This window comes from Panthera leo, chromosome D1 (genome assembly GCF_018350215.1).
Source record: "Panthera leo isolate Ple1 chromosome D1, P.leo_Ple1_pat1.1, whole genome shotgun sequence".
Classification (NCBI taxonomy): domain Eukaryota; kingdom Metazoa; phylum Chordata; class Mammalia; order Carnivora; family Felidae; genus Panthera; species Panthera leo.
Genome location: NC_056688.1, coordinates 89629740 through 89652826, shown reverse-complemented (window position 1 = coordinate 89652826; position 23087 = coordinate 89629740). Strand labels below are relative to the sequence as shown.

The 23087-nt window shown below is 47.8% G+C and overlaps 1 protein-coding gene across 6 annotated transcripts in view; it reads right to left on the bottom strand.

The window, feature by feature from the left end:
- The window catches only part of LDLRAD3 (low density lipoprotein receptor class A domain containing 3), a 263013-nt gene that overhangs the window by 138813 nt on the left and 101113 nt on the right, over nucleotides 1-23087 (bottom strand). The window contains exons 1-2 of one of the 6 annotated variants that reach the window (XM_042904202.1): nucleotides 20020-20183; nucleotides 13941-14021 (exon numbers count right to left, since the gene is read on the bottom strand). The exons of 3 other annotated variants lie outside the window; for them this stretch is intronic. In XM_042904202.1, coding sequence (XP_042760136.1) covers nucleotides 13941-14021; nucleotides 20020-20158 — 220 coding nt within the window. In that variant the 5' untranslated portion in view covers nucleotides 20159-20183. Of the gene's footprint in view, nucleotides 1-13940; nucleotides 14259-20019; nucleotides 20184-23087 lie in introns of those variants that run through there. 2 more of the 6 variants (XM_042904204.1, XM_042904201.1) reach the window with 2 other exon arrangements.

The following is a 23087-nucleotide window of genomic DNA, read 5'->3' as shown; positions in this document are numbered from 1 at the left end:
CCTTGCCCTTTAAAATATTTTTAAAAATTTTTTTTAATGTTCACTTATTTTTGAGTACGAGAGAGAGACAGCATGCGCGCGCACATGAGCAGGGGAGGGGCAGAGGCAGAGTGGAAGACACAGAATCCGAAGCGGACTCTAGGCTCCAAGCTGTCAGCACAGAGCCCGACGAGGGGCTCGAACTCACAAACCATGAGATCATGCCCAGAGCCGAAGTCAGACGCTTAACCAACTGAGCCACCCAGGTGCCCTGCCCTTTAAAATATTTTTAAAAATTTTTTTTAATGTTCACTTATTTTTGAGTACGAGAGAGAGACAGCATGCGCGCGCACATGAGCAGGGGAGGGGCAGAGGCAGAGTGGAAGACACAGAATCCGAAGCGGACTCTAGGCTCCAAGCTGTCAGCACAGAGCCCGACGAGGGGCTCGAACTCACAAACCATGAGATCATGCCCAGAGCCGAAGTCAGACGCTTAACCAACTGAGCCACCCAGGTGCCCTGCCCTTTAAAATATTTTTAAGAACGAAAGGGAAAAAGTTAGCAAGTTTGGGATTATGACATTATCTTATAACCTAAGGGGTTTTTTTTCCGGGTTATTAATTTTAGCTATTTGTAATGCACAAACATATGTGCATGAAGGTATGTGTGTATGTATATATATTGGAATGAAAATTCCAGAGAACCCGTAAGTAGGAAACCAAGACATTCCCATCTGATTTTTCTATAGACAAAGTTTGAGAGGATAAGCTCGAAAAAGATAATAAATAAACGTGGGTCAGATAAGTTAGCTTCCAGAGGCTTTTCACCGCTTGGAGAAAAAACTTCCTGACAGTGGATCAGAGTCCCCGGGATGAAAACCAGATGTGGGAACAGACATGCTAGAACTGACTAGTTTCCAGTTTATAAAGGATACTTTGATAAAGGCATCATCCAAGGAAAGGTGATATCCAAGGGCCAACTCCTAAGAAATGGGAGGGGGTGAGTGATTAAAAAAAAATGTGGGGGGAAAGGGGGATGATGCGAGAATCAAAGTTTAAAGGTTTGAACAGAAACAAATAAAGGAGAATCCATTCTAGATCACCTTCCATCTTGCTGGGCATGAGGGACATCACCTTTGCCCAAAGAGGCAGGTTTTACTCTTCAGGGCCTCTACCTGCTTCCACCCTTTGGGCCCTCGGCAAACGCTGAGGTTTTTCTTCCAAAAAATGCCTTCATTTCTGTGCAAGTTCTTTACCTTCAGCCTTGTGAAAAGGAAGCTCACTTCTGATCAGCCTCCTAGAAGTGTCTCTGACAGCCCCCCTTACCCGCCCCTCCCCACACATCCACAGGGACAGAAGGACCCTGGGACTCAGACACTGTCTCCTTAATGGTGCAACGCTGGCCAAAAGAGCCAGAGAAAGGCCTATGAAGGAGGATTACACTGTCGTCAGATCCACAGGACAGCAGGACGTGCCTTCACAGACATGAGGCATAATCCTTTGCTGGCTGCTGCCAACAGAGTGAGACAAGGGAGGCGGCTCTGAAAAGCCGAGCAGGAGGACATTCAGTCTGTCACAAGGTAGCCTGAAAACAATGGCTTAACACACCACAAATCTGGCTCCAGGAACGGTTTCCACCAAGGGATCTGGAGGTTTCTATGATGCCTTCAACACCAGTCACAGGAATCACATAATCCCATGGAGAGCATCTCTCAGTAGCTATGGGCTGGCTTTAAAAACAAAACACCGACCCTCAGCTTCTAACTTATCCAGTAAGAGCTGTGACTCAATCTTGAATGCACATCACAATAACTCAGGAAGCTTTAAAAAAAACGAAACAAAACAAAGCAAAGCAATCCCAAATCAATGGAGCTAGAGTGACTATACTAACGAAAACAAAATAGAAGTGGTGATAAAAATATGTTCCTAGAGACAAAGAAATGGTCAATCCATCAGGAAGACATAATACATACACTTAAAAACGGAGTCCCAAAATACATGGGAGAAAGAAATATTTAAACAGTAAGGGAGAAAGAAATATTTAAACAGTAAGAGTTGGAGACTTCAATGCCTGCTTTCAATAATGGGTAGAATAATTAGGCTGAAGATCAGCAAGAAAACAGATGAGCAGAAAGGAACAACACAGTAAACCAACCACATCTAACAGACATCCATTGAAATCACAACCAAAACAGTAGGACACATATTCTTCTCAGGCGGTAATGGAACATTCTCCAGGGTATTCCAAATATTAGCCCATAAAATAACCTCAATATATGGGGCTCCTGGGGGGCTCAGTCAGTTAAGCATCCGATGTCAGCTCAGGTCGTGATCTCACAGTTTGTGGTTCAAGCCCCGCACCAGACTCCATGCTAAGAGCTCAGAGCCTGGAGCCTGCTTCAGATTCTGTCTCTGTCTCTCTCTGTCCCTTCCCTACTCACATGCTGTCTCTCTCTCTCTTTCTCTCAAAAATAAATATTAAAAAAAAAACCTCAATACATTTAAAAGGAATAATACAATGTATGTTCTCCAGTCACACTGAAATAAAATTAGACATCAATAACAGAAGGAAATCTGGGAAATTCACAACTATGTGGAAAATTGTCAATATTACCAATACCAGAATAAACACAACTATGTAGAAATTACCAACAAGTTACCAATGAGTGGAAGAAGAAAATACAAAATTAGAAAAATACTTCGGGATGAATGAAAACAAAAACAACATGCCAAAATTCACAGGATGCAGCTAAAGCAGTATTGAGAATGAAATGTATAGCTGTAAGTGTATTTTTTTAAATCTCAAATCCACAAACAACTCTTAGAACTAACAAACAACTTCAGCAAGGGTGTAGAACACAAGATGAAAATATCAAAATAAATTGAACTTCTATATACGAGCAATCAAATATCCTAACATGAAATTAATAAAACAATTTCATTTATAATAGCATTAAAACAAATAAATAAAACAAATAAAATACTTAAGAATACATTTAACCAGAGGTCTTGTGACCTGTACATTGAAACCTACAAAATACTGTTCAAAGAAATTTAAGAACTAAATAAACAGAAAAGACATCCCATGTTCATGGATTAGAAGACTAAGTATTGGTAAGATACCAATACTCTCCAAATTGATCTACAGATTCAAATGCTTATGGATCAACAGAATAAAATTGAGAGTCTAGAAACAAACCATCACTTTCAGTCAACGGATTTTTGACAAGGTGTCAAGAAAATTCATTAAGGGAAAAGACAGTCTTTTCAACAAACAGCTGGGACAACTGGATACCCACATGCAAAATAATGAAGTTATTCATTCCATATAATGGAATGTTATTTGTTCAATAAAAAGATCAAGTACTGATGCATGATCCAAAACAGATGAAACCTGAAAACATCATGCTAAGTGAAAGGGCTACGCATAAAGGCCACATCTAATACAGAAATCCATAGAGACAAAAAAAACAAAAATAGATTAGTGGCTCCCAGGGATTGGGGGAGGGAGGAAGGGAGAAGAATGGGGTTTCTTTTGGGGGTGATAAAGATGTTCTAAAATTAGGTAGCAGCAAGAATTGCACAACTCCCTGAATATAACTAAATAAGGAAACAAAACTTTCTAAGAATTTCTGAGATCCAGGAGGGTTGGTGACATCAGAAATGAAAGAGTTGTTCTTTTCCAGGAAGGAAATTGTCTGAATTCCTCCCTCGTTCTTCTGGTTTGCTCCCCAGGGAACATTTGGCAATACTGGAGGGGGGAGGATGGGGCATCTGGCTGGTTCAGTAGGTACAGAATGCAACTCCTAATCTCGGGGTTGTGAGTTTGAGCCCCATGCTGGATGTGGAGATTACTTAAAAATAAAATCTTTTAAAAAATATTGGTGGTGGAAGGGGAGGAGTGAGTGCTACTGGCATCCAGTGGGTAGACCAGGGATGCTGCCAAAAGTCTCATAATGCACAGGGGGATCCCCTCCAACAAATAAAGAATTATCTGGCCCCAAAATGTCAACATTTCAAGAGTGAAGAACCCTACACCGGGAAAAGGTCAATACTCTTGAACTTCAGCCTTTTCTGATTTAAAGAAAGACCTAACTCTCTACTAATGGTTAAAAAACAAACAAACAAAGGGTTAGGAATCAAATGGAACTTGGATTCAAATCCCGATTCTGCCCCTTCCCAGAACTGAGACCTTGGGCAAATTACCTACCTGCCCTGGGCTTTTACTCTCTCATCTGTAAAATGGGATGATGAAATCAACCTTACAAAGTAGGTAAGGATTAAATAAGAAGACAGAAGATGCCTGTTATCAGAAAGGCTAAGAGCTTTTATTACTGTAATTATTATTTTTTGTTAAGCCCCAAAGTGGCTTAGTACCAGGAAATGGGTGACTGGGTCATCTTAAAATAGGACTATTTTCTCCGGCAACAATTAGTATGTAAACTAGGACATTTTACGAGCTAATAAGCAACTGAAACATAACAGCTGACATTCCTCACCAGTATATTATGCTCTAGCCAAAGAGGGACTGGCCAAGTACCCTGTTGCCATAGTAATAAAAAGTTTCTGTGAGTCTGACTCATTTTCTTTCCAGTAAATGCTTTCTGTTTGTCAGGCTACACTTCATGTACAAGTTCAATGCACAGGGGCGGAGTCTTTTCCATCTACTACACCTAATATCTTTCTGCTGCTCAAAAACCAATTTACTGTCATGGAAATAGCACCAAAGACAGGACAAGATGACAGGCTGTCATTTGCTATGGGTCTCTGTAATGGAGCTCACCAGTTAGTAGTGGATAGGAATGGCTCAATAAGACATATTAAACCACCCAGGCCTTCCAACACCTCCACTAGACCAGATGGTAGTTTGAGAGCCCCTCCTCCTCACCATAAATGAGGGAAAAAAGATAAAGTAATTAACACTTACTAAATTCTTGCTGTGTGTCCTGAGCCACTTTGGTGGACTTTATCCAATTTACATTCCACCAAAAAACTGAGAACATTGGTTACTAACACTGCATAGAAAATGCTGACAATCAGAGGGATTAATGTTTCCAGGGACATACTTTCCATATATATTTATTTTTGCTCCATCTCAACTCATAAATCGTTTGAGTTGCCACAGGAAAAAAAATCGGTAAAAAAAACAAGGAGAACAGGATGTTATAGGCAAAAGCAAAAGAAAGAAGGTAGTAGACAAGACGCACTCCATACAGTATTACAGGATTACTATCATCAGGGCTGTGAGTTTCCTAGTGGCCAAAGCAACAAAGGAAACATGATAAGGCGTCAGAGTAAAGCGTACAGAACACTAAGACCTAACCATTTAAGAGAAAAGAGATTTTTGGTACTCTCTCCTCATAACCCAGATGTAAGTGAATACATCACAAAATGTGAGGCAGTCACAAAATTTGAACCCAGGGCGGATTTGAACCCAGAGCAGAATCCCAGTTCTGAAAAGGCTGCCTAATATCTAAGCATTCGGTGAAGGATGGGTGTGAATGTGCCGCCATTTGTATTCCACATTCATGTCCTCAACAGTGTGGCTGAGTGATGGAATGATTAAGATTCTGCTGTCATGATGGGCATTGAGGAGGGCACTTGGGATGAGCACTGGGCGTTGTATGTAAGCGATGAATCACGGGAATCTAGCCCTGAAGCCAAGAGCACGCTGCATACACTGTATGTTACCTAACTTGGCAATAAACTTGGCAATAAATTGTATATATAATATATATATATACACAATATATATATATTATATATAATATATATATATAATATATATACATTATATATATATATATTATATATATATATAAAGAGTCTGCAGTCAGACTGCTTATGCTCAAATCCCAGCTCTGTCCCTATCTAGTGATACAATTTTTAACTTGCGGTGCCTCAGTTTCCTCATCTGTAAAGTGGAGATGACCATCATAGTACCCAATCTCATAAAGCAATTGTGGGCATTAAATGTAAATCATGTTGAGCACTTCTTAGGCTCTACTGCACCAATGTAAGCTATTAATAGCACCCCTACTCCCACCACACTTTATTGGTAACTGATCACACGCCAGCACTGTTCTCGGCAGTAGAGGACACAGCCCTATCCCAGGCAGGGGAGGTCTTGCCCTCATGGAGCTCCAACAAACACACAGACAAAATCGGACAGTGCTAAGTGCTCCACGGAGACAGAAGATGTGATTGTGGGTGCATGGTTGGTATGGATAATCAGGAAGGGAATTTCAGAGGCCAAAGCAGTTACGATGAGAACTAAATGACAAGCAGCAGCCAGCCAAGCAGGGATGAGAGGGGAGAGCAGCCCAGGCGGAGAGCCCATCACAAAAACACACCAGTGACAAAGACTGGAAAGGCCCTGGAACAGGAGGGGCAGCCAGGCAAGGCTGAAGCAGGCTGCCCCCGGGGCGAGGCAGGGAAAGCAGGAGCCAGGTCCAGGAGGGATTCCTCAGGGAAGGAGTCTGGGTTTGATTCCAAGTGAAAGTGATGGGAAGTGTTACAGGGGAGTGATTTTATTTACTTTTCTAAAAGATCTTGGGCTGCCCTTGGGAGAGTGGGATCAGGCAAATGAAGCAGGAAGTCGTTCCAGGAGGGGACAACAGTGCCTGGAGGTGTGTGGGAGTAGTGAAGACAGAGAGCTGTGCACGGACTTGACTCAGAACCTTCTAGATCAGGGTGTCTCAACCGCAGCACTGTTGACATTTGGGGCTGGAAAAGTCCTTGGCGTGGGGGACTGTCCCATGCACGGCAGGATGTTTCACAGCATCCCTGCCTTCCACCACTAGATGCCAGCAGCATCCCCAGTTCTGACAACCAAGAATGTCTCCAGACATGGCCAAATAACTAACCCTGGGAGCCCAAATCACCCCTGGCTGAGAACCACTGCTTTAGAGGCAGAGCTGACTGGCTTTTGCTAATAGGCGGGATCAGGGAGAAAGGGCAGTCAGCAAAAGAGAGGCCTCAAGGATGATTCCGACATTTTTGTCCATAACAAGGTAAGATCACCTCAAACATTCAGCTTGCTTGCCTTGTCTGCCACTGAACTTGCTTCTGATTTTCAATGTCACTCATTCATTCATTCAAATGGTCCACAGAGGGGCATGTGGGTGGCTCAGTCAGTTAAGCATCCGACTGCGGTTCAGGTCCTGATCTCGTGGTTCCTGAATGAGCCCTGCATCGGGCTGTGTTAATAGCCCAGAGCCTGAAGCCTGCTTCAGATTCTATCTCCCTCTCCTTCTTCCCTTCCCCTGCTCACACTTGGTCTCTCTCAAAAATAAACATTAAAAAAAAAACAAAAACAAAAAAAAACACAGTCCACAGAGTCAGCCATACCTCATCCCAGGGAGGCCTGGCTTACAGACTTAAAGAGCTTACAGTCTAACAGGGATATAAACATACAAGCAAGTGAAGTTGTTACAGGACACATGAGTTAGAAGAACCCGTGAGACTAAGCAGAAGCACAAAGGAGAACATGGCCCTTTACTCCCGGGGGAGGCAGGGGAGGCACCATGGAGGCTGAAGGCTGTGCTGGCGGACAGAAGCCCAGAGGGAAAAAGAGCATGTGCAAAGGCCCAGAGGAATGAGCCTGAGTGGCTAGGGAGGCATGCAAGGCGGGGCAGGAGCTGCAGCCAGTGAGACAGGCAGAGCCAGCCAGGAGGTCTCTGTGGGACTTCGGAGCCCCCTTTACTCCATGGGGGACCTGGGAGCCCCTGGAAGTCTACTGTTATCCATATTCCTCACATCTAAGGATTTAAAAGACAAACAAACCTCGAAGTGGGTTATCTACTGAGTGCTCACATTATACCAACTCCAGTGCAGGGAACTCTACATAGACGAGGTGCCTCATCCCCTTCTCCACATGAGAAAATGGCAGCCTCGGGAAGTTCAATGACTCGGTCAAGACTTCCCAGCTGCCAAGTGGCAGGGCCAGGATCCGAGCCCAGGCTGACTGGCTTCAGAGTCCTCTGCCTCCTGCTTTAAGCAAGGTAGTAGTAATAGGATTTGGTCTGTGGTTTAGGAAGATGATTCAGGAAATAAATATTTCGGCATCACCAGTTTATGGGAGGGGGGGAGACCTCCAAGGTGGGGAGTGGGCGGAGTATTAGACGAGAAGGAAGGAATCTATTTCTGGTAAATAATGATGCAGGAAGCAGACCAAGAGGGCCTCCCCGCCAGGGAGAAGGGCAGCCTGGAAATAGGGGATGGAATCCCAGTGAACAAAAGATGGAAGTGAAGGATGTGGTCCGCAGTGTCCAACACAGCTTGGGGGCCAGGTAAGGTCGGATCTCGACACTGGATCTGACACCCAGGAATTTCCTGGGATCCTCCCCAGAGCAAATTCATGACTGTGGTGCATGTGAAAGCCATACTACAGAGGGCTGTGTCACAAACTAGGCACAACAAAGGACAAGGACAGGGCAGGGGCCTGTAGGACTCTGGCCTGAGGAAGAATTTGGGGCCAGGGAAAGACTGACGATAAAGAGGTGAGTTCCCAAACTGGAATGCAGGTCAGACTCACCTGGGGAAACAGCACACAGAGAATTCTGGCCCCACTCTAGGCCCATGAGCCACTCTTTCCCAGGATGACCTCAATCTGCAGAGGACTCAGACAACCACAGTGGCTTAGGAGCCACTGGACTGGGCAGCGTTTCTTATAGTGTGCTCCCAGAAACACTTCAGCTCCAGGGTCCCCTCCTCACTCTGGTGATTGAGATTCCCAGGAAGGTCCTGGGAAGTTGTTTACTGAGGCCTCCGGGGCATTCTGATGCAGCCTGGAAACCATGGCCTCTAGAACCTCTCTGCTCAAAGTGTAGACCTCAGATCTGCAGCATCGGTAACCCCCTGGGAGCCACGGCCCTGACTCACTCAATTAGAATCTGTAGTTTACCAAGATCCCATGCCTTTATGATATACACAGTGTTTGCAAAGTTCTAGACCAGAATGGAAGGAGGGTCCTGGGGTAGAGGGGAGAGGTACTCAGGTGCCCTCCTGCCAGACATCTTTAGTGCAGATTGCCCTGAGATTTGCCTGCTGCCAATTTTTATGAAAGATAGCAAAGCATCACTGAAATGAACCCTCCTACAGGTTTTAACGCTTCAGGCCCCTGCTGGGCCCTCTGGGCAGAGGAGCAAAGTCAGGCATGACTTCAGACATTTCAAATGCAATCCTTTCTTGCATGGGAATGGGACAGGCGGGACATTTAACATGCACTCCCTTTACAAGGGAGGCAGGAAAGCTGCATCTGAGCCCTAGAAACCTTTTGGTACAGATCCGCCATGGCACACACTTACCTGCAGGGGGCAGCAGAGCAGAGAGGTCAAGCCGCTCCCTCAAGCCTGCATGTCTGCTTTCCTAACCTGACTCGTGACTCCCAAACTGCTTCAGCCAATGACCTAACTTCTCCAAGCCGCAATTCATCAGTAAAATGGGAGTACTGGTAGGACTTACCTCATGGGATAGTTGTGATGACTAAAGGAGATCATCCATGCAGAGCACTGGGTATAGTGCCTGGTCCGCAGGTAAAAGTTTTATAGTCTGACCCAGAGCCTGTTCACCAACTTGCTCACTGAGGGTCGCCAGCATTCTGCATAAGCCTCAACAGACCTAAATCCATTCCTACGTGTGTATGCCCACGTGCCAGAAAACCATTCTGTATTTTCACAGAGGGAAGGACATTCTATTTTAAATCACAGGCATCTGTAGTTGTAATGGGGGTTGGAGAAGATCAAGTCCCTTTATAGATGAGAGAACTAAGGCCCAGAAAAGGCAGAGTGCATACCCATGGCAATAGTTAGTTCTCTGCACCAGAGTATGCTGTGCTGGCCAGGAAGACTGCAGACTATGTCCTTCCGGTGTTTTGGCTCCTCCTCTGAGCACAGGTACCAAGGCTGTGTAGGAAGTGCTGAGCAGGGGAGGCCTGAATGTGCTCCCTGCCACCCTCTCCAGGGCTGTGCTAAGCATAGTGAGTGTCCCTACAAGCCTGGAATTAAATGGAGAAGCCGCTGAAGCTGCTGGGTGCCCTGTGTTCCTGAACACGAAAGCCCTTCATTAGCCCCTGCCTCTCGTCTTTAAATCCAAGCAAAATATCAGGATGCAATGACTGAGCTGATAATAACAGGTATCTAGACAAAGGCTTAGAAAGAGAAAGGCAAGGCTCTCCCAGAGGTCACACCCCAAAGGAAAAGGAAAGAGCCGGAGGAATATTTACCCTCAGAAGAATGATTAATTAACAAGGAGGAATTAGGATAGGTGAGGCACAGAAGGAGGACAGGAGGTCAGGCTGTTAAAGCAAATCAGGTGACCCCTTTAGAAGTCCTGAGGGAGAAACTGTGTGTGTGTGTGTGTGTGTGTGTGTGTGTGTGTGTGTGTTACAGGTGGGAGGAATCCTATTCCTACTTAGCAATCCCATCTGGCTCCCCATGAATAGAAAACCAGCTCTCACAAGAGCAGTAGTACTAGAGGGATACAAGAAGGAAAGCCAAGATTTGCTCCCAAAAGTCCTTGCGAACAGTCACCGTTCTCTCATTGGATGCTTTCATTTGTTCATCCAACAAATGGGTACTGAGCATCTTCTAAGTGCCAGAGCTGACACTGTTTGGTGTGGGGATGACGGTGAACAAGAATTATGTGGGGCTTTTCCTGGTTGTCCTGAAGCTTCTAATATTACCTGGAAGATTTTACCTACCACTCCTTACTGCATCTGCTTGTTTACAAGCCAAAGGTAGAGAAGGGCTATGGAAGCAGGGACAAGGTGGGTATAATGAAAAGGAAGGTCAGGAAGGCTTCTGGGCAGGGATGCGGTTATAGAATAAGAAGTTTCTGTCTTCATCCATCCATCCATCAATTCACCCACTGATCCATCCATCCATCTATCTATCCATCCACTCGCCCACCCATCCATCATTTCATCCACTGAGCCATCCATCAATTCATCTATCCATCAATCTACCCATCAATCCATCCACTAACCCACCCATCCATCCATTTATTCATCCATCCATCCATCCATCCATCCATCCATCCATCCATCTTCCTTCTTTTTGAGCAGCAGTCTCTGCTAAGGTTTTCTAGTTCTGTACTCCCATCAGCAGGGAAGTCAAAGAACTGGGTGATGTCAATCCTGTAAAATAACCCTATCTCTGGGATGTCAGAGAGCAGGTTCCTACTTGGAAGGAAAAGAGAGCTCAATAAAGTAAAAGCACATGCCCTAAGTTTCACGCAGAGTCAAGAACAAAAATAGAGTCTGCACCCCTACCCTGCTCAGCTGCGGCATACCAGCTTATCCTAAAATTCCCCCACAGGGGCACTGTTTTGTTTCCTCAGTTGTTTGTTTTGTTTTGATTTTACTCATGTCCTCTGCAGTCACGCACAGGGTAAATATGAAACCACTCCTATGTAATTTTCCTAAAGGCCAGCCTCACACATAAGACTCTAAGGAGGACTGCTGATCAGTGGGAGAAAGAGCCTGGCAGAATTAGCAAATTAAGTGATGAAACAAATCTGCCTTTGTACTCCTACGGTCTGGAATGAAAAACAAAATATTTCTGAAATGCAGAACACAGGGGGAAACCTGGCATGGGAACCAGAACGTTAAATAGAAGCACAGGGGAAGTGTGTTTCACATATGTATTGTTTTCATAGTCGTTCACACTTGCCAAGATTTGGTTTGCATCAGAGCGTGATTACACAATCCACGGTTCATGTTTCTTCGGAAATACGCCCTGCAGCGCAAAGGAAAGAGCGGGACGTGATCGGATGCTCTAGCAATCATGTCCATGGCCTCGTCTGTGAGGATGGCTGACGGCTAGTACCAGGGTGGCTGCGTTAAAACAGGACTTTAAAAAGAGACTCCCAGGGTGGCAAAAAGAGGATCCCAAGCAGACGTTCACCAGTCGATTGTGATTATTAGAGCAGTCAGGTCACCGACACCCACCATTCACAGTATGGAAACACTGTGCTTATAGCCTCATATTCATTACCCAGTCACGCAGCCAGCAATTAGTGAAGCTACAACTTGATATCACCCGAAGCCTGAACAGTTCTAAAAACAGGGAACTCGTTAGTACCTAAGGCACCCCAACGCGACCATTAAAGACTTCCAAAAAGCAGACTGGGGCCCATCACACAGAACAAATTCCCGAGGCTCCCGTGCTGTGGTAGTTGGAAGCGAGCTCTGTCCTGGAAAAGGACAGTCGTGGGGTTGTCTTTGCAGCTGCAGGTGCCAAGAAGAGAGCGAAGGGGGAACAGGGGCTTGTTAGGGAGCTGGCCCAGTGGGATTCAACTCTTCTTGTCTGTTTACTGCAGGACCCTCTGTGGGAAAAACAAAATCTTATGCAAACCCACCAGGTATTAAAAGAGAAAACTGTAGCTGCTTCCCTTTCAGACAGAAGAGCCCAAGTCCAAAGCCCCCCAGGCTCTTTGGCCCTCCTGCCTGTCACTGTGGCGCTAAACCGTGGCACTCCAAGAAGCAAAGTGTGGAACACTAACAGGACTCTCACCCCTCGCAACAGACATGAAAAGTCAGGCCCCAAACCAGACTACAGCTGGCTCCCTATCAATTCCTTCTGGTCTTTACAGCAGACAGTCTAGACCTTTCACACATTAGCTCCTACATTAGCTCCTACAGTTGAGGCAGCCTTACTCTTTATGCCTCATTTCCAATCACCCTACAGCTACCTGATGCACGTACATAAAGATGATGATGTTATTATTATTAATAACAGCTGAGGGGTGCCTGGGTGGCTCAGTCGGTTGAGCATCTGACTTTTGATTTTAGCCCAGGTCATGATCCCAGGGTCACGGGATCAAGCCCCACATTAGGCTCCACGCTGAAGGAAGAGCCTTCTTAGGATTCTCTCTCCCTCTCTCTCTCTCTCTCTCTCTCTCTCTCTCTCTGTCTCTCTGCCCCTCTCACACACTCTGTCTCCAAAATAAAAAAATAGGGGCTCCTGGGTGGCTCAGTCAGTTAAGCATCTGACTCTTGATTTCAGCTCAGGTCATGATCTCATGGCCATGAGATCAAGCCCCGTGTAGGGCTCTGCACAGAGTGTGGAACCTGCTCAGGGATTCTCTCTCTCCCTCTCTCCCCGCCGCTCTCCTGCTCACCTGCACTCACACTCCCTCATTCTCTCTCTCTCTCAAATAAATAAACATTAAAAAACTTTAAAATAATAATAATAATAATAGTTAATTCTTCTCAAGAGCTTAGTTAAGTGTTAAGCATTGCCTAAACACTGCACAGCTATAAATGTATTTAAACTCAGTGAGGCATCTGATTATCCCTTCTATTTGTTCCCCATGTTACAGATGAGGAAAGTGAGGCACAGAGAGAGTCAGTAACTTGCCTAGTGCGCAGAGGAAGCAGGACAGACCCAGGCAGCCTCATGCCAGGCTTATGCACTCTGAAGCACTCCACACACTGCCTCCTGTGCAAAACTTGTAAGAAGTTATCAGGAAGGAACAGTAGCCCGTTATCCCACCTCCCAGAGATACCCACTGTTAACAGGGATTTAATCTTGTTGGGAGTTACTTGCTGAGATTTACAAAGGCCAGGCACCTCTTGCTGACAATTTCATTTCCGGCGGAGATAAAGTCATTTTCTTCCGTGGGCAGTGCAGGGACAGCACTCGCGATCCGTTGGCTTTCTTTAGGAGACAGTATGCGTGAATGCACCTTAAAGTAAAATGCTAACCCTCAGCACGTGGCCATCGCATCAGTTAGTGCCCTGTGTTCAGAATGTTTTGCTTTGGAGGCCCACACACTAGCTGAGATGCTTCCTACCTGCCCGGGCTTCTCAGAAGGGATGCTCTCTTGGGTATCCTTCCTTCCCTGATATGGAAAGGGGCTGACAACGTAAAAACTTTGTGCTAACTTCCTCCTTCACGGAGACTGTTAGTCTAACCATAGGACAAGTGAGTCTCATAGCGCGGTGGGAGCAAGTCTCACCTGGACTGCCGGTTAAGACGCAGAACCTCGGGTCTCCTTCTCGGACACTCTGCGTCAGCAGGTTTTGAGTTGCCCCCAAATCTACATTAACAGATGAGTCAGGTGACCCACCGAGCCCGCTTCTGGAAACACTGGTTGGGGACTGTCCCTCAGAGCCCAAGAGCCCCAGGTGGCGACAGCTTCGAGGTTCATTCAGTTGTTGTTCGGGAGAAAAGTCAAGGAAACTTAGTGGTTGAGGTTTGGGTTTTTCATTTTTTGATTCTGTCAATATTATCCGGAGCAGCTGCATCCTGAGCCATCGAGACAGCACTACGGCACTCTTTTATTCATTCAGAAAATGTACCAGTCGTGTCATTCTGAGAAGTCTGGCGACTGTCAGATGCCAGCAGGCAAGCATTTAAGCCTGTCTGACCATGATTTTTGAACAGGACGATTTAAAGTATAGGATAATGATGAGAACTGAAACAGACATTTATTGAATGTTTACTGCATGACAGGTACTGTTCTAGGAGCTTGACAGAAAGCCGCTTAATTTTCACAACCCGATAGAACACGACTACTGTGACATTCGACAGACATGGCAAAGAAGTACAGAGAGGTTAGGTGACTTGTCCAGGGCTGCACAGCTGGGAAGTGGTAGGGCAGGATCTGACCCACTCATCGGCCTCTTGACCACAAGGCACACAGTTAAGGTCTTTTGTTGGTTTACAAGGCCCCATATGACTGGTTCCCCATCACGTACCTTTGTAAACACCCCCTGAAAAATCTCTCCTCCTCCCCACGAGCCACAGGAATTACTACAGGCATGCCGAAATAGACACCACCCTCTCTCTTACCCTCAGGGGCTGTGTGTAGGTTTCCTCTTTCCGTTGGAGTTCTTCAACCTCTTACTGGGTCATTCGCTCACCTTCGCTCTTCCAGCCTCAGCTTAGACAGTGGCCTTCTCCCAGAACATGCCCTGGATGCCCCAGGGGAGATTAGTGTCCCTTCTGTGGGATCCGAGAGCACCCGGGACGTGGCCCTGCCCTGCATGGATCACATACCACTGCCACTGCCTGTTCGTGGATTCATCTTCTCACCTCACTGAGGGCTCTCACAGCACAGGGATTTCCTCATGTGTTGTTTTCCCCCAGTGCCAACAAGGGTCAAGTGCACAGAAAGTGCTCTGTAAATGTCCGTTAAGAGAAATCACGAATGTATAACCTGGCTCAGCGGTGGCTGTGACAATGAAGAAAATGTACCCCCCAGATCTCTGAGAACAGGAAGCATGACTGATAGTCCCAGCAGAGGACCTCTGGACCCACTACCACACCTGGGCTAAAGCCACACCTCCCATGAGCTGCTCTTAGCCCCTGACCAGGCATGGCAGGTGTGCTAAGACAGGCCCATCCCTGAAAGAGACTCCTCCAATAGGTGCCTGCGGCTCTAGGATATCCCATGGGCCTGGCAGAACCTTCTGTGGGCTGAGCCAGCAGTGTGAGGCTCCTCCTGCCCTCCTCTCCCTCCCCCTGCCCTCTCTCCTTCCTCCGGTGCCAAACCTCCGGCAGGGCTCTCCCTGCCTCCTCCCCCTCCCACCCCCAGTGAAGCTCCTGAGTGCCCGATCCCATCCTGGTACCTGTGTCTCAGCAGACCTAAATAATACAGTCGTAACTGCTACACCACGGCCTGTCCCCAAAGTCAGGGCGGCCAGACAGGCTCTTCCCCAAGTCACCACGAGGGCCAATATCCCAGCACGCCGCGAAAAGGCTAACTGGGGAAAGAGTGGGGGGCCTCACCTGCATTTCCATCTCAGGAGAAGCTCAGAGGAGGTCCTGAGTGACGGCAGGAACGGGGAAGGGACTGGGCGTAATGGCCAGGCCTTGGGTCACGGCATCAGGCACCGTCGCCGCTGTGCCCCAGAAACCCACCCCAACTGGCGGCGGCAGGCGACGCAGTCTCCCTCGCCCCTTCCCGGCATCAGGCCGGCCAGCTTCCTCTGTCCCGGGGAGCCGGGAACGATCCTGGTTTGGCTTTGAATGTCAGACAGCAAGTGGCTGAGACCCGCCACGTTCTGCATCAGCGCATCTGCTCCCCATCAGGCGACAGAGCTTCACTCCACTGCCCACCGGCTGCCCGCCTGCGGCCCGGCCACTGGGAGCCACGTGAGCATCTGGGAGGTGGGAAGACATCAAGAGGCAGGCTGTGCCGGGGGCACAACAGGAAGCGGCCCAGTGACACGCAGCACGGCAAGGGTGAGGGCTCCAGCAGGCTCTTGCCACAGCGCCCCCTCTCTCGGCCAAAATGCCCAAAGCGGCCAAGAGAAAAAAAAATACACCACGCTGGGTGATCACCACAAAATCACCGGGTAGCGCGGCTGCCCTCCCTGAAGCACCTCCTCTTAGCTCGGGAGGTGAGTCAAAATCACCAGCTTGTTGCCAGATTCCAAAAGAACGCGAGCAGGGAATGATCCTGTACACCCGACAAGAGACAACAGGAGCCAAGATGGTCTTTGGGGCCCTGCATATTTCCGTCCTATCAAGAATCGGAGACATGGATTACCAACCTGCCTCCACACCCTCACCAACCCCCCCCCCCCCCCCCAACAACGAAGGGCACTGATGACAGAAATAAACAACTCGGGCACCTGCAAACCGATGCCTTTCCAAAAGACTCAGAGACTATGTTCTCATTTGGAACGAACCTGATGTTCTTCCAGGTGGCAGAACATGTCATACATGCATGTAAGTGATTTCGGTCCCTTCTCTTCATCCGCGGACGCCAGCAAACCTTCTAGACCTAAGTCACTCCTTCATTCTTACATTTTATGGGACTCCCTTTGCAGGCATCTTAGCAAAGGACATGATGTTAACAATGTCAAAAGCCAAAAGCTCCTGAAACGCTTAAGAGGGGGACACAGTTAGCTTTTGACCTCAAAGCCTCTCTCCCTGCTCCCCCCCCCCCCGCCCCGTCCCCATCTTCTCCCACTCTAAACCATCAGAAACTATTCTTCTCAAGCGTTACAAGCAAAAGAATATCTCTGGTCGCGTGTCTGAATGATATGAATGCACCACATCCTCTTCTTTTAATTATTACTTTCTCATCTGTCTCTGAATTTTTTAAAAAGCCATTAGGCAACTGCAAACTAGCCGTGTCACAGATGAAAGCACAAGCCTGCATTAAAAAAATAAAAATAAAAAGACTGCACAGTCACAGCCTCACTTGGATCAGCAAAATTTGTCTAGACGTGCCAGGAAAAAAAAAATTTTTTTTTGATGTTCTGTGATTTTGCAGCCATTTAAATTTTATTAGCAATTACAGAGCCTGTTACCACTGACTGCATCATGCAGTCACAGCCAAGTCCTGGCTATAAGAGCGTGTCTGCATGACAAAGGCCTGGGAGACCTCACCACACTCACTCTAGCGACACAAGACCACGTAGACTCCCCCAGCTCGGGCTACTTCATTAGGATTCTCCCCTTGCAGGGAAAAGGCAGCACGCAGTGCCGGTAATAACAGAGTTCTCTGGAAGTGGCGGGGAGGACTGGCAAGACGGAGTGAGGCTGATATTTGCACAAGAGTTGATTTAAAAGATGACTTTAAGATGACTATGCCACTAACTTCTCAGCTGGTGACAGTATTGACATTTAAATTGGTAGTTCCCGAGAAAGTGGTGGCAGGTCCCCAACAACAGCTGGCATCACCTGGGAAGGATGGAGGAAACCAGAGGGGGCTTGATGGGGTTCCTGGTAGATGCCACATGAGTCTATCACCACCAGACAGGACTGGAATGGCCCCAGCAGGGATGTGTGAGGGGAGCTAGAATGAAATAATAAGATAAATCTTTCTAAGAGCTAGGGGTATTGGTGATTCAGAAATGAAAGGGGGCGCCTGGGTGGCTCAGTCGGTTAAGCGTCTGACTTCGGCTCAGGTCACGATCTCATGGCTCATGAGTTCGAGCACCACACTGGCCTCTCTGCTGTCAGCACAGAGCCTGCTTTGGATCCTCTGTCCCCTTCTCTCTTTGCCCCTCCCCAACTCGCTCTCTCTCTCTCAATAAATAAATAAACTTAAAAAAAAAAAAAAAAAGAAATCAAAGAGCTGCTCTCCTCCAAGAAGAGACCAAATTGGACAAATTCTCCCAGTTTTTCTCTAGGCTCTGGAACACCTTACCTCAACCTTTCCCCCAACCAGAGTCTGAGGTTTCCTGTCCCAACTCCCAGGGAAGGGGCACCAGGACCTTGGGAGGGAGTCTGAGCCTTCTCACCTTCCGGGGGATCCATAGGGGCTCAAGAGCACTGAATTTGGCATGAGGCTTCCCCATCCTATGCAGCCCCACAGTACCCCCCTCAAAAGAAGTATCATGGGGTCCCTGGGTTCTGGCTTCTGAAAATGGCTCAGAGAAGGGAAGATGTTCATTTTGACTGGCGTGCAGCCGATGTGAACATTCACAGTACTTCTGAAGTAGAAGGGTCCACCTTCCTTAGCTTAGACAACCTGCCAGAAAGCACAATCGACAGCATCTTCCAGGCCACATCTGAGGACTACAGGAGCCCAAGGAAGCCTGGATCGAAAACTCTCTGGCAACCCTGAAGACTCTCCCTTTTAGGGAGTCATGCAGAGCTGGGGAAGGCAGAAGACGGGAGAGTGTGTTCCTTCAAGCGCCTACTATGCACCAGACGTCAGCGCCTGCACATGTGATTTTCACACACCTCTTTTCAAACCTGTTCCCATTTCACAGATGAAGAAACTGGGGCTCCGTGAAAAGAAGGGACTAACCAGTGGCGGATCTGGGATCTAAACCAGATATGCGTGAGCCTGGGTGGCTCAGTCGGTTACGTGTCTTTGACCTAGGCTCAGGTCATGATCTCAAGGTTCGTGAGCTCGAGCCCCACAGTGGGCTTTGGCTGGCAGCGTGGAGCTTGCTTAGATCCTCTGTCTCTCTCTCTCTCTCTCTCTCTGCTCTTCCCCCACTCTCTCTCTCTCAAAATAAATAAATAAGCCAACATTAAAAAAATAAATCGATAAACCAGAAATGTGCCTCCACACAGCCAGTAAGGATACAGCTAACATTTATTCAGTGCTGACTATGTGCCAGCAGCTACTTAAAAGGTTGTCAAGGTTTTAGCTCATTTAATCCTCGTAACAATTCCATGGGATTTAAGGAAACTGAGGCTAAGTATCTCACCCACGTCCCCAAGCTCACCTGTGACACAGCCGGGACCCAAGCCAGGTAGTGTGATTCCAGAGCCACCCTCCCGTCCCCCCAACCCCGAAAATTCTGCACGTGCACCCTGCCCTCAAGCACCCTAAGGAAAATGTACACACGGAACACTCTACCTGTTTGGAAATGTCTGTACTTTTGGTTGAAACATCCCATGCTAACAATCGGAGAAAATTCTATCTCACTGAATCCAACACACGTGGATTGCAAGGCACGCCACTCTTTTATGCACAACTAAGAAAGGAAAAAACCTGGCCAATTAAACGAGGACACCACGTTTTCCTACCCCATCCATTATCAGAGGCGTCTCCACTTGAGAGTTCTGAAAACATGAAAAGATGTGTGTCTCAGAACGAAAGAAATACTGGAGGCCTTCGCACGAACAGGATGGTGAAATGCATGACAGATGCAGAGTGGAAGCAAGGTACCCTGAGTGCAGAAAGCAACCTGACGCTAACTCTGATTTTTCTAGAATACCTGATAATCCTGACTTTTACGTGCAAGTTCCCAATTTAGAAACAGTGGCAACTAATTGGTGCTTTTAGTGTCCTTGAGCAGGACAGAGGGGACCTGAGTACAGCCCAACATGGCCGGGAGGCCTCCCAGCTTCCTCTAGGTGGACTGGAAGGCGGAGAGCTATCGGCCCGATGCAGTAATAGAGCCACCCCTGAGGCCCTTCAAGGCAAAGAACTGTCACAGGCTGCCTACACACTCACCAGCACTCTGAGTACCTTTTCATCATGGAAATGGCCAAATCAAGATGCCAGGTGAATTTTTAACAAACTCTTTAAAAAGAGCTGAGTTTTTAAAAAATGCTTCATTTTCTCATACAATACACTCTCCCCGGGCTTTCAAACCACTCCTGATCTACTGACACACCTGCTCTTGTTCCACGACCATCATGCTCTAAAGGCAGGGGTAAAACAAACGACAACAAAATCCCCCGCGTGGATACAGTGAGAACGCACACGGCCCGCGGACCTCCAGAGGGCCGTGGTAGCTGCTGGTCACTGCCCATGCTTCCTCCTCTGTACGGACCCAGTGGGGCAGGTTGTGTTCTGGAACCTGTGAATGGAACCTTACCAAGACCTTGTTTTGGCATATGTAACCTAGTTAAGGTGAGGTCATAATGGATTAAGGTGGCCCCTAATCCAACGATGGGCGTCCTTTTAGGAAGAGGGAAATCCGTACACAGAGAGAGATGCACAGGGAAAGGGCCACGTGAAGGTGGAGGCAGACACTGGAGTGTTCCAGCCACGAGCCGAGGAAACCCAGGAACGCCAGCAAGGCAGCGAGGAAGGACCCTCCCGTAGAGGCTTCAGAGACAGAATGGCCGTGTCGTCACCTTGACTTTGGACATCTAGCTTCCAGAACCATGAGAGAACGCACTTCTGTGGTTTAATGTCATCCAGTCTGTGGTATCTTATCATAGCAGGCCTAGCTAACTGATACACTCAGAGCACTCTGTATCTCCCTTCGCAGTGTAAAATTGCCAGCATCTTCCAACAGCTACGGGGCCCTTTTAGAAAAGTTAACACGAGGTCAAACTCGTGTTAGGTCGAGTAGAACCTGACAAGCCAGAAGTGTCTGTATCCAGCCGTCAGGGGACTACCTGGGAATTTAGGCCGAGATCTCAACACCAGGGCCGAAAGTCTCTCCTCACTATGGGCGCAGGGCACAAGGTGCAAATCTGGGGGCAGAAAGAGGGCGGGGAAGACTGTCATTTCTACGAATTCTAGGCTGAAAACCTTGGAGGCCACCGCAGGGCGCCGTGCGGGTTCCCACCCCGGGGTAGCGGCCGTGGGGACTGAAGAAGACAGTTCAAGCAATGAAGCAAAATGCCATCATCAAAATCCACTTACGTGCTTAATTGTGCGGGGCCGTGGCAGAGCCGGGAGCAAGCTGACGCGGCCGCTCTGCAGGCGGAGACCAACCGCAGGGCCATTAGCCAGTGGGGCCCAGCCGCATGCAGGAGAGCCACTTCCAAACTTCCCTCCCTGCCAGGCTCATCTCAGACCCTCAAATATTTGTTTCCTCCCCTTGTGCACTGGCTCTGGCATGTGGCTGGAGCTCGAAGCCGAAGAGAATTTCCTAAGAGCTCCTGGCTCAAGACTCTCTAAACTGAAGAGAAGATGTTGACCCAACCAAAGAAGGTGTTGCTACGGCTTTGGTTCTGTAAGTGAGAGCAGGAAGAGAAGGGGTGGAGGAGAAGGGAATGTGAGGGTCCAGGGGAGGTAGGAAAGGGGCGGGCTGGACCAGTCGTGTCCGCACTGCACGGGCCAGCAATGTCGCAACAGACTTGGGTTTCGGTGTAATGTCATTACTGCTTATTGAGGGAAAATGTCAGCTGGCATTTACTGAATGCCTAACACATGCCAGGCCCCAGTTCTAAGCCTCACACACATCGGCTCATTTAAGACAATAATGTCCTGTGGTCAGCAGAGCTGATCTTTACCCTCTGTGTACCAGCAAACAGTCAGCTCATTAAGGTCAGCTCATTCCTAACTGGCTTATGGCCTGAACATAGTACCCTTGACCTAGTAATTTCAGTATCACCCCTGGAGTAGGTAGCATTATTATCCCCCTCTTACAGATGAGGAAATAGGGACAGAGTAAGGCAAAATGGTGCCCAGAGCCCGAGGTCATAAATGGAGGCTGGCCCAAGGCCCCTCTTCCTAACTACAGGATTTATGGTCTCACATTTGAGATAAAACACAGTAAGCGAAGCAGGGGGCATGCCTGGAATCACCCAAGACGTTTAAAGACGAGTACAGGAACAAACAAAAAGCCTAAGTCAGAAAAGAGGCAACATTAACACCCATGGGTCTTGGATTTCTTCTGCACAGTGAATGCCATGGAGGCAAGTGAGTTTTTCTCCGAAGGGCTTAATGGACGTAGCGATAAACCACAGTGATATTCTCTAGACTCTTGTAAGTTCCAGTTTTGTTTTGTGAAGTTCAACTTCTTCAGAAAGCTTTTGAAATTCAGCCCTTAACCATGGCTTGCCAGGTCTCAGCTCTGGAGGAGGACATCTCAATCACATGAGCAGGAACGGAGGGCATGACTCCCAGAGAGAGGCCCGGCGGCATGGTGGGGGGCAGGGGAGGGGTGTGATGAAAGGCCCACTGAAGCCCAGATGGCTTTAACAGTCCCTGGGAAGTAAGTGGATAGATTCCCGGGGCTGCCACAACAAAGCAATGTAAACTGAGCGCCTTTGAGCAACGGAAATTTCTTCTCTCACATTTCCGGAAGCCTACAATCAAAATGTCGGCAGGGCCATGCTCCCTCTGAGACTCTGCGTGGAGCCTTTCCCTGCGTCTCTTCAGCTTCCAGTGGTGGCTAGCAATGCCTGACACTCCTTGGCTCGTGGCTGCATCATCCTGCCTCTGCTGTCACCAGGCCCTCTTCCCTCCTTTCTTCACGCTGTCTTCTTATAAAGACACCCTACTTCAGTACGACCTCATCTTAACTAATCCAACCTCAATCACCCCAATTCCAAATAAGGTCACATCCTGAGGCACCGGGGCTCAGGAGTTCAACATATCTTTTGGGGGGGATGCAATTCAACCTAGAAGAGTAACATTCTTGCTTTCCAATTATTAAAGAAAAGAAGCAGAAGTGGGATGCCTGTGAATGTCACCCTGTTACACAGTAGGCAGGGTGGCTGTCACTCACCATGTAATAATTTTAGAAAACAAAGGAGAGCTGGGTGGATGTCTGGATGAGTCTGCTAGAGCTGTGGCCTCCACCACACTGGTGGCCTCCGCGACAGAAATGTATCATCTCACCGTCCAGTAGGCCGAAAGTCCCAAACCAAAGTATTGGCAGGTTGGCTCCTTCTGAGGCTGGTGAGCACGGGTCTTTTCCAGGCCTCTCTCCTTGGCTTCAAACGGCCATCTTCCCCCTGTCCGTACCTCTGCATCCAAATTTCCACGTCCCGACTTTCT